General features: G+C 44.5%; 1 protein-coding gene across 1 annotated transcript in view; it reads right to left on the bottom strand.

Annotated features, from left to right (window-relative positions):
- The window catches only part of LOC140389561 (extracellular calcium-sensing receptor-like), a 17,230-nt gene extending 5,275 nt beyond the window's left edge, over nt 1–11,955 (bottom strand). The window contains exons 1-4 of the mRNA XM_072473789.1: nt 11,888–11,955; nt 11,092–11,383; nt 8,330–9,163; nt 2,873–3,100 (exon numbers count right to left, since the gene is read on the bottom strand). Of these exons, the coding sequence (XP_072329890.1) occupies nt 2,873–3,100; nt 8,330–9,163; nt 11,092–11,383; nt 11,888–11,940 (1,407 nt within the window). The 5' untranslated portion in view covers nt 11,941–11,955. The remainder of the gene's footprint in view (nt 1–2,872; nt 3,101–8,329; nt 9,164–11,091; nt 11,384–11,887) is intronic.
- Nucleotides 11,956–12,252: the final 297 nt, after the last annotated feature.

The raw sequence follows: 12,252 nt of genomic DNA, 5'->3' as shown, positions 1-12,252 counted from the left end.
CTCCACACAGACTGTCACCCGAGGCCGGAATTGATCCTGTGACCCTGGAGCTATGAGGAAGCAATACTAACCACTGCACCACCGTGCCGCCCTTGAAAGTAGCTATTGATCTCTTTCACCAACAAGGAAAAGATTATTTAATGATCACAGACTATCTGTCAAACTATCCCAAAATGGATCTCCTGTCAAGCATAATGGCAAGAAGTGAAATACTGCATACCAAGTCAATTTTTGCTGGACAGGGAATTCCGCAAGTCGTTGTCAGTGACAACGGTCCTTGTTTTAGCTGTAAAGAGTGGCAACACTTCTCAGTCACATATGATTTCAATCAAGTCACGTCGAGTCCGTTATACCCTCAAGTCAAAGAAAATGCAGAAAAAGGTGCACATATTGTTAAGCCATTGTTGAAGAAAGCAATGGATCTTATCCATATCTCTCACTATTGAGTTACAGAGCGTCACCATTGTCACATGGTAGATCGCCAGCAGAGTTACTCATGAATAGAAAGTTGCGCACCACACTTCCATACTTGGCAAAGAAGGAGGCGAATGCAGTGGTGCTGCAGGAAATGCAAGACATTAAAGAGAAACAAAAGCAGTTCGATGAGAGAGTGTCGAGAACTTTACCACCTCTGAGTAGTGATGACATTGTAAGAGTAGAAGGTTCAGGCAATTGGTCGAAAAAAGCCATTGCACTTGAAGCAGTAGCACCTCATTCCTACAATGTACAACAGAGGATGGGTTGGTTTTAAGAAGAAATTGTCACGCACTCTTGAAAACCCGAGGAGACTTTCACAACACCGTGACGGATGACGAATCGACATCAGAATCAATGCAAGCTGCAGTGTCAGATAGTTCAGCAGTCCCTGAGCATAAGACTGTCACGGAGAACATTGAATCTACAAGCTCTGAGCAGAATGGCCAAGCTTTGAGAAGATCAATCAGAGTCAGAAGACAACCTGATCGACTCAATTTGTAGATTTGGACTATTTGTACTGTGTCCTTGCTGTTCTTGTGTGTGTATATATGTATAAAAACATGTATGTAATTGAAAAATGAAAAAACAATAATGCTGCTGGACTCGTCGGCTCATGATATCACATGTACGTATACTGATGATGGGGCAGCACCGTGGCACAGTGGTTAGCATTCTGCCTATGGCGCTGAGGATCTGGGTTTGAATCCCGGCCCTGGATCACTGTCCGTGTGGAATTTGCACATTCTCCCCATATCTGCATGGGTTTTGCCCCCACAACCCAAAAAGATGTGCAGGATCGGTGGATTGGCCATGCTAAATTGCCCCTTAATTGGAAATAAAAATAATTGGGTACTCTAAAAAATTGTTTTTTAATTTTAAGGATGATAATGTATTAATTTATTCTTTCAAAGTAAAGGGGATGTAATGATAGCATGGTTGTGTTGTAATTCACTGAATGACCACTAGGAGTCTCACTAGCATACAAGTGAATGTTGAAGTAACTGACCTCAGACTGGCTGGAGGAATTTGAAGAGAGAGTTTGCTTTGCATGATTTTACTGTATTTCATCTGTTGGCTTGTAAATAGTTTACCCACAGGTAAATCATAGAATAGAATCATAGAATTTACAGTGCAGAAGGTGGCCATTCGGCCCAACGAGTCTGCACCAGCTCTTGGAAAGAGCACCCTACCCGAGCCCACACCTCCACCCTATCCCCATAACCCAGTAACCTCACCCAACACTAAAGGCAATTCTGGACACTAAGGGGCAAGGTATCATGGCCAATCCACCTAACCTGCACATCTTTGGACTGTGGGAGGAAACCAGAGTGCCCAGAGGGAACCCACGCATACACGGGGAGAAAGTGCACGTAAAGTTAATAAATTGTTTATAACTTTAGCTACAAGTGTTCTTATAACAAATCAGGCCAACCAACAAGGACACGACAGTATTAGAAACACCAGGAACTGATTAACCAAAATCTCTCTTGCCACCATCTATCTATCTGCATGAATCTTTGTTTAGATTAATTGTTTTTCTGGTTCTCATTGGGGTAGATCTCAACATTGTGCGATTCAAAATGGAGGGAGTGATTTGGCAGACCTTATATTGCTAGTTCCATCAGAAAGAGGAGGGTTGTAAAATGGGGTGTCAACACACTTTTACCTGATTCACAATATTGAACAAAGGCAAGATCCAAATCCACTCTAGACTACCTCCAAATCTTTACCTTTTGTCTTTATATCTGCCTGCTTGTTCTTGTCTTTTCTAAACTGGGCACCTCTCATTATGATGAAAATGAAAATCACTTATTGCCACAAGTAGGCTTCAAATTAAGTTACTGTGAAAAGCCCCTAGTGGCCACATTCTGGCACCTTTCCGTGGAGGCTGTTAGGGGAATTGAACCATGCTGCTGGCCTGCCTTGGTCTGCTTTCAAAGCCAGCGATTTAGCCCTGTGCTAAACAGCCCCTGCTGATGAGATGCCACTATCACTATCTCTCACTCTATGTGGACATCTTTTGCTTGTCTATCTCTTGAACTTTATCATTGTTATTTTGTTTTTTAAATTTAGAGTGCCCAATTCATTTGTTTCCAATTAACGGACAAATTAACGCGGCCAATCCACCTTCCCTGCACATCTTTGGGTTTGTGGGGATGAGACCCACGCAGACACGGTGAGAATGTGCAAACTCCACACGGACAGTGACCCAGGGTCGCAATCAAACCCGGGTCCTTGGCGCCGTGAGGCTAACCACCGTGCCACCCTCCACTTTATCATTGTTGTAGCGACGAACACTAGTTTGTTGCTGAACATAATCCTTACATCTGTGGTGACTTTTGCCACCCAAACTTTTGGATGCATTGAAAAAGGTATTTACAGAATTGTGCCTTACCATTTTTTGTCCTCCACTCCACACTATACCTTCCTTCTCTATAACAAGTTGGTTATCTGTACCGACTGATGCATCATACTGGCCAACTTTAATGTACTTCAGATTACCATTTGGGACCCGCTGCCAGTTCAGGAGATCATAGGTTGCTCGAGGATCACCATTGACATCGAATCTTACTTCATCTCCAAATGCAGTTGTAAATTTCACCTTCTTTAAATAATGCAGGACCTTTGCAAAGAAATCACAGAATATTATTTCATATTTTGATACATAGAATTTTTTTTTACAGTGCAGAAGGCGGCCATTCGGCCCATCGAGTCTGCACCGGCTCTTGGAAAGAGCACCCTACCCAAGGTCCACACCTCCACCCTATCCCCATAACCCAGTAACCCGACGCAACACTTAAGGGCAATTTTGGATACTAAGGGCAATTTTAGCATTGCCAATCCACCTAACCTGCACATCTTTTGGACTGTGGGAGGAAACCGGAGCATCCGGAGGAAACCCACGCACACACGGGGAGGATGTGCAGACTCCGCACAGAGAGTGACCCAAGCCGGAATCGAAGCTGGGACCCTGGAGCTGTGAAGCAATTGTGCTATCCACAATGCTACCGTGCTGCCCTATACATGCTATATTTAAAACCAACATTGTGTAATTTAAATTCACTATGAAGCTGAGGCAATGCTGTAGCTTACACCTGAGTTTAGAGTGGTCTTAGGTGTCAATTAGATATTAATCTCTGAGTCACAAGTTTGAGGTTTCAAATTCCACTCCAGAACTTGACCATATATCCGCAACTGACACGTCAGTGAAGTGTCGAGGGAGTGCTGCGCCATTGGTGGTGTCACCTTTCAGATGGGCATCTGACCTCTCAAGTGGAAGTAAATGACCAGATGACACGATTTGAATAAGAACAGGTGAATTCTCCTGATACCGTGGAATATTTATTCCTCAAGCAAAAGCTGAAAGAGATGCTCAGGTCATTTGTTCCATTACTCTTTCTGGGAGCTTGCTGTGCATGATGGCTCCTGTGTTCCCTACATGACACAAGTGACTTTACTTCAATAGTGCTTCATTGGCAAGTGTTCCATCAATGCAGGTTCTTTCTTTCTTTGAAATTCAAAAATGGCAGCATAGTTCTGAAGTCCGGCAATAAAGATTATTAAAAATTAATGTAAAACAACATACTGTGGGTGCTGGAAATCTGAAACACAAGCCATAGGATTGATGGTAATATAGTGGCTTGTGGACTTGTGCTCCAGGCTAATACCTGATGGGTATAAGAACATAAGAACTAGGAGCAGGAGTCGGCCATCTGGCCCCTCGGGCCTGCTCCACCATTCAATGAGATCATGGCTGATCTTTTGTGGACTCAGCTCCACTTTCCGGCCCGAACACCATAACCCTTAATCCCTTTATTCTTCAAAAAACTATCTATCTTTATCTTAAAAACATTTAATGAAGCTCTACTGCTTCACTTGGCAAGGAATTCCATAGATTCACAACCCTTTGGGTGAAGAAGTTCAATTCCCATCATGGAAACTGTGAAATGTAAATTAACTTGATACATTTTAATGATGGTTTTGTAACTATCTTTTATCATTTTTTAAAAACGTATCTGGTTCACCTCTGTCCCTTTAGGGAAAAAAATCTACTATTCTGCCCTATACTTAGGGCAGCACGGTAGCACAAGTGGATAGCACTGTGGCTTCACAGCGCCAGGGCCCCAGGTTCGATTCCCCGCTGGGTCACTGCCTGTGCGGAGTCTGCACGTTCTCCCCGTGTCTGCGTGGGTTTCCTCCGAGTGCTCCGGCTTCCTCCCACAGTCCAAGGACTTGCCGGTTAGGTGGATTGGCCATGATGAAATTGTCCTTAGTGACCAAAAAGGTTAGGAGGGATTATTGGGTTACAGGGACAGGGTGGAAGTGAGGGCTTAAGTGGGTCGGTGCAGACCCGATGGGCCGAATGGCCCCCTTCTGCACTGTATGTTCTATGTTCTATATGTGTCTCCCGACCTAAAGCAATGTGGTTGACTCTTAACTGCTCTCTGAAATGGTCCAGTAAACCAGCTCAGTTTAAGGGGAATTATGAATAGGCAACAAATGTTGGCCATACCAGTGAATCCCACAACCTGTGGGAGAATTAAAATAAAGCTTGAAAAACTCAGCAGGTCAGGCAGCATCTGTGGAGAGAGACAGAGTAAACATTTCTGGTCGATGAACCTTTATCAGATTCTGGCCGACCTGCTGAGTTTTTGTTTAGGGCAGATTCACTTTGGTTTAACGTCCCATCTGAAGAACGTAATTGCAACATTAGGAAACAAGCAGCCTCCAAACTGACCGTACCTGTTAAAGCAGTATATCCTCAAATTTACAGCAAACTACATCAGATAGACAAGTATTTTCAAAAAGTGAATGTGTGGAATTGACTGCAACCGATTGTGAGAGGTATTCACCTTCTCAACTGCTTTTCTGTGAAGCAAAAGTCAAACTTGAATTGCATTTAGCTGTGACACTCACCAATTGCACGCCTGATTATATATTCATTGGGATTGGTCTAACTGGGTGCTATCAATGATAGATAATCACCAGAAATCCAGGGTGGAATTGGGAAGAAACCTCTTCACCCTGAAAGTGGTAAATTGGACAGGCATATGCAGGTGAAGGGACTGGATGGTTACAATGGTAGATTTAGATGAGTAAGATGATGTGGGGCATAAACACCAGCCCTCACCCATTCCAACCTCTCTCCTTCCGAACTTTCTGCTCTTCACTCCGTCAGGTCTAACCCCGACTTTGTCATCAAACCTGCCGACAAAGGGGGTGCTGTTGTCGTCTGGCGCACTGACCTCTACCTCGCAGAGGCTGAGCGCCAACTCTCAGATACTTCCTCTTACCTCCCCCTGGACCATGACCAGACCACTGAATATCAAGCCATTATCTCCAACACCGTTAGCGACCTCATTTCCTCCGGATGCATTCTCCCTACTGCTTCCAACCTCATAGTCTCCCAACCCCGGACAGCCCGCCTTTAGCTACTTCACAAAATCCACAAAAAGGACTGTCCCAGCAGGCCCATTGTGTCAGCATGTTCTTGCCCCACCGAATTTATTTCCTCTTATCTTGACTCCATCCTCACCCCTCTGGTCCATCCCCTCCCCACCTACATCCGGGATTCCTCTGATGCACTGGGTCATATTGACGGCTTCCAGTTCGCGGGCCCTAACCACATTCTATTCACCATGGATATACAATCCCTCTGCACCTCCATCCCACACCAGGATGGCCTGAGAGCTCTTCACTTCTTTCTCGAAAAGAGGCCCGGACAATTCCCATCCACCACCACTCTCCTCAGCCTGGCTGAACTCGTTCTATCTCTCAATAACTTCTCCTTTAACTTATCCCACTTTCCCCAAATCAAAGGGGTAGCAATGGGTACCCGCATGGGTCCTAGCTACGCTTACCTTCTATGGGGTGTGTGGAACATTCCTTGTTCCAGGCCTAGCCGGACCCCCTCCCACAACTCCTTTACCGATTCATCGATGACTATTTTGGTGCCGCGTCATGCTCTCGCCCGGACCTGGAAAAGTTCATCAACTTCGCTTCCAGTTTCCACCCCTCCATCTCTTTCACCTGGTCCATCTCAGACACTTCCCTTCCCTTCCTTGATGTTTCTGTCTCCATTTCCCGCAATAGACTATCCACGAATATGCACTACAAGCCCACTGACTCCCACAGCTATCTGGACTACAGCTCTTCGCACCCTACACCCTGTAAGGACTCCATCCCTTTCTCTCAACTCCTTCGCCTCCATCGCATTTGTTCCAATTATGCCACTTTCCAAAATGGTGCTTCGAAAATGTGTTCCTTCTTTCTCAACCGTGATTTCCCACCTACAGTTGTGGACAGGGCCCTCAACAGTGTGCGGTCCATCTCCCGCGCCACTACCCTCACCCCCTCCACTCCCTCCCAGAACAAGAATAGAGTCTCCCTCGTTCTCACATTTCATCCCACCAGCCTCCCTATGCAAAGCATAATCCTCCGGCATTTTCGTCAACTCCAGCGTGATGCCACCACCAAACACATCTTCCCCTCACGCCCTCTGTCAGCATTCTGCAGAGACCGTTCCCTCCGAGACAATCTAGTCCACTCCTCCACCATACCTAGTACCTCTCCCATCACCCATGGCACCTTCCCATGCAATCGCAGAAGGTGTAACACCTGCCCCTTTACCTCTTTCATGCTTAACATCCCAGGCCCAAAACACTCATTCCAGGGTAAGCAGCGTTTCACTTGCATCTCTTCCAATTTGGTCTACTGCATTCGCTGCTCCCAATGTGGTCTCCTCTATATCGGAGAGACCAAACGCAGACTGGGTGATCGCTTTGCTGAGCATCTTCGGTCTGTGCACATTCAGGACCCTGACCTTCCTGTTGCTTGCCATTTTAACAGAAGACCCTGCTCCCCTGCCCACATGTCTGTTCTTGGCCTGCTGCAATGTTCCAGTGAAGCACAACGCAAACTGGAGGGACAACATCTCATCTTCCGGTTAGGCACGCTACAGACTTCCAGTCTCAACATCGAATTTAACAACTTCAGATGATCAGCTCTACCCCAAATCGACCCATTTGTTTTCATTTCATTTTAACCGTCTTTTACCATTTCTTTCTTTCTTAATATATATTTAATTTCCCCCCCCCCCAATCTTTTCCACCTTTCCTTCACCTTTCTCCTCTTTGCTTCCCCCTTCCCCTCCCCCCACATCTACAGTTCATCCTCTGATGTTAGTCTCCCTGCTGTTTGACCTTTCACATCTTTTGTCCTCTCTGGGGACTGCCATTCGCACTCTTTCTCCTTGGTCTCTGTGGCCATTAGCATCCGGTTTCCCTGGGTTTCTGTGGCTATGACTCATCTTTCATTCTCACTCCACAGTATAAATATTTCCCACTTTCTCTGTCTGTTAGCTTTGACAAAGAGTCATCGGACTCGAAACATGAGCTCTTTTCTCTCCCTACAGATGCTGCCAGACCTGCTGAGATTTTCCAGCATTTTCTGTTTCGTTTCAGATTCCAGCATCCGCAGTAATTTGCTTATAACCAGCGTAGACCGGTTGGGTAGAATGGTGTCTGTGTTCTATATCCAATGTAAACCTGTGTAATCTGATAGGGCATTGCTGGCTACATTGAATGGAACGTCAATTTCAAACAGCCGGTATTCTCCTCCCGTTGGGATTCTCATTTCCTGCTGGAAGTGCACCCCCTGCCTGCGGGTTTTCTGGTGGTGTGGGATGGCCTTCAATGGGAAATCCCATGGAGAAGCGGCAGGAAAAGAGAATCCCGCTGCCAGTGAACAACGTGCTGCCAAGAAACACACGGCTGGGGGATTGGAGAATCCCTCCCATGATTTGTACAGGGGATGGATTTAAACTGTAATTTTTTAGAAAAATACAACTTACCTGCCAGGGTTGAAGTTTTGAAATATCTGGGCATGTTTTGTTGACAAATGGCCCTTGGCCTTTTTTACACTGTAACATATTATGGATGGAATGGGCCACAGCATAAACAGCTCGATAAGTATTATACGAAACTCTCAATTGTGTTTCATCAGTGAATGCATTTTGGGCAACTTTTAAATCTTCTTGCCCAGTGCACAAATGTTTTAAAGGCCCAAGCCTGGCATTTCCTGTGTCGTTGTGCGATGTCCATGTACAGTGAAACACAACTTCCCAAAGCTGCTTAATATATTCATTGCCTGGATACTTAGATGGGTGGAGCCTGACCAGGAACTGTTTAATCCCTGGAATATCAGCCCTACGAATTGCGAAACCCAACGTCCCACCCATAATCTCAGAATTGGCTGCCGTTGAGAGCAGTGCTGCTGTGCTCCAGCTTTCGCTCGCCAACCATTGCAGTCCAGTGACATTCTGGCGCACGAGTTCTTCCACCAAGAAGTTCAGGTCTATCTCTGGAGCAAAGACAAGAATAACTTTAACATTTGAATTTTTAATGAGTTCAACTTGATGCAAGATTTTCTCCTTGTCATTAAATTTGGGAAGATATTCAGCGAAAGCCACGCAGGCTCCAATTTTAGTTACTTCTTCCACGAAGGCTGAAATTCCCAAGTGGCCATAATCATCGTCAGATCCAAACGCCGCCAGCCAGGTCCAACCAAAATGTTTCACCAGCTGCACAAACGCTGCGACCTGAAAATAATCGCTGGGTATAGTTCGGAAAAAGGTCGGAAATTCCTTTTTATTGCTCAGGCACATGCATGACGAAAAATAACTAATCTGTGAAAACATCAAAAAGAGATTTCTTTTTTAGTTCAATACCTTCATCATTCAGGAAGACCAGCCTTCAAAATGTCCCTTCAAGAAGAAGCAGATTTTCAGTTTGCTGCCACAATGTGAAACTGGCATTACGGATTGGCCGACTGTTAAAGCATCCCACCCGGTTCAATCTCCATTGAATTCAATGGAAAGTCAAACTGAGCAGGGCTCTGTCATGAGTTCCACAACATCAGTTTCATGCCCAGATGGGAAGCTGCAAGTCTGACCTTAGTATCCCTCACAGATTAGCTCATGTACACATTCAGAACAGTTATGAGCCGCACATTTGGCCAAATTTGCTAACTAAAAATAATGTGCTAATGTCATAGAACATAGAATTGTTATGGTGCAGAAGGAAGCCATTTGGCCCATTGTATCTGCACCGGCTCTCCAGATGAGCATCATTACTTAGTGCCGTTCCCCTGTCTTTTCCCTCTATCCCTGCACAATATTTCTGTTCAAATAACCATTTGTGCCTCAATTGAAAATGCCCCCACCACTTTTCCAAGGCATGTGCATTCCAGACTCGAACCACTCATTGGATGAAAAGAACTTTTCTCACATCACATTTGACAGTCCAGCCCTTTCTTTAATGAAGATCCTAATCAACTCTGAATAGCGGAGAGCAGAATGTCTTATGAATGCTGTCGGTACCTGGCCACTATTATTAATTATAGTAACTTGTGAGCTGTTGTCCATTCATAAATGTACGATATGAGGAATTCTTCCAGGTATCAATGAGATGGATGCGGGCACGAGGAAATAAACTAACTTTTCCTTGCAGAAATCCTATGGATTTCTAAATACGAAGATCCCAAGTTTAATGCAGACTAAAGCTCTCTCTGCTTTGACTTAACACTGTACCTTCGCGCAAACCTCAAAGAGCACCAAACCAGTCTGACCCATTTTGCCCAGTACCAGGCAATGAGTGAGATCAGCAATAAGTGCCAGTTTGCACTGTGGGTTGAATCACACCAAGAACTGAAACGAAGAACCACGTGAAAACAATCTCACATAGAACCTTGTCAACCTGCAAAGGGGGAAGACATTTGTTTTGTTTCTCGGTATTAGGTTTGGATACAGATTCCACTGGTAGTATTTCACCTGTCACTGAATCCACATGTCCATAAAGGCACAAATGTATTTAGCATGACTTGGACTTGTTCATCTCTCTATTTGAAGAATCCCTTTGAGTGCTGATACCAAGCAACAATATTGTGAGAGGAATTTAGAATGTAGAATTGGTTTAGATTGAATGCTGCCTGCATCTAGTTTCATAACTTCTATTGCTTTCTCTCTTTGTCTCAAATTCTCCTACACACCCTTCTGAAAATACAATTCCAAATCAGAAAGGTGCCCGCCAATATCTCAGCTTGTGTGAGATTTGACATGGTTTAGGTGCAGGCTATGAGACTCAGAAGAGCACCAAAGCTGAATATATTCCAAGCATCAGCTCATACACCCTTCCGACAGGGCTCAGTGATGCAACTCTGGGCAATATTTATTTTCCTAACGCAGCGCCAGTATGACGATTGCTGCACCCATAGAACTGCCCAAGCCTAAGTTGAGTAACTCAGAACAAAGTGCTCAAAACTGGATGTTTCTTTGTTGAAATGGCTGAGTGACTGAGGAACATTGGACTCAGGAGGAGGCCATTCAAGGTTTTTGGGCCTAGCTGCTCTGCATTCAATTTATCTGTACCTCAAGTGCATTTTGCTGTCTTTGCTCCATAGCTTTAACAAAAAACTACCAATCTCAGTCTTCAAGCATCAGTTGTCCAGCATGCACAGCCTTTTGGGAGGGGCTGAGTTTTAAATTTCAGCTACACTTGACCTCCATGCTTCCAACAAAGTTGCTAACACTTACATGTTAAATGTTTTATTGCTTACCATTGGTATTCCAAAAAGCCCCGCTGTCCTGGCAATTGTTATGGATTGTGTTGAGCCAGAATCGCCAATAAGTGCATGAACCGGAGAGCCTCCATTACATCTCGAGAGTGTAACATTTTCTTCTTGGCCATTAAGAATTGTCAGGGCTGCTCTAAGAGCCAATGCTGGAGTGGCACAGGAATCATAAATATTGTAGCCCAGCGTGATATTGGGAAGAAGCGACGGGTCATTATTAATTTCTTCAATGGCAAAGATCATCAGTTGAACCCAGCGGAAAGATCTCACATTAAATCTGTTGGAAACAAAGACATTTTGACTCTGAAAAAGTCACGTGATCATAAGTATTTATACAGCTGGGTCTGTCACACCATGACACCAGAAAGACATAATAAGTACATGCATTTATATAATCACATTTCCAATCTCTGAAGAAATAATGGCACATGCTATTGGAGTGACTATAGTCTATTCGTGGAATGGTGAAATGATACATAAATAGTGCAGTTCATTGTTTCACTGTGCCAGATGTCAATTTTTATCGATTTGATCGAGAAATTATTTTAGAGACAACTAAAATGTATATTCAGTGTAAGTGGCTCCCCTTTATAACAACATCTCCTTTGGCCCGAGATCTGTCCGACACCCCTCTAGGTTCTGACTCCTACCTAAATGCACTCCCTTGCTTTCTCTGCCTTCACCTAGCTTGGACCTACTCTGTGGAATATCTTCCTGAAATATCTTTGAATCTCTACTTCTTCCTCCACTTCTACTCAATAATCAAGAAGACTCTACTCACTCTAAGCACCGTGGAGTCTCTGGTTGTGTTTGGTAAGAAGTCCTTGGCGGCATACCTCGGTAATGAATGGGAAAAATTCCACCAATGATGATGTCTCCACCTTGCGTGAGTTCAGGCAAATTAAACTTTCCTTGAAGGCTGCAGATTCGATCGTCTTTGGCAAATATACAGGTCACCAAAACAAACAGCACCCACCCCAGCAAATACATTGCAATTGTTGCTGGTAAGGTCTGCTGCTGGTTATTGGAAACAGAGCAGGTTTCATTCCTTATATTGAGTTATTATTGCCAACTGAACAAGCAACCAAAAACATAATTAAAACAACAGAAATCCCACATGAACTTCAGGTTTAGCAGCACCTGTGG

The sequence above is a fragment of the Scyliorhinus torazame genome, chromosome 14 (genome assembly GCF_047496885.1).
Source record: "Scyliorhinus torazame isolate Kashiwa2021f chromosome 14, sScyTor2.1, whole genome shotgun sequence".
Taxonomy (NCBI): Eukaryota; Metazoa; Chordata; class Chondrichthyes; order Carcharhiniformes; family Scyliorhinidae; genus Scyliorhinus; species Scyliorhinus torazame.
The sequence above is the reverse complement of the archived record's forward strand: the minus strand, read 5'-3'. Positions and strand labels throughout refer to the sequence as shown.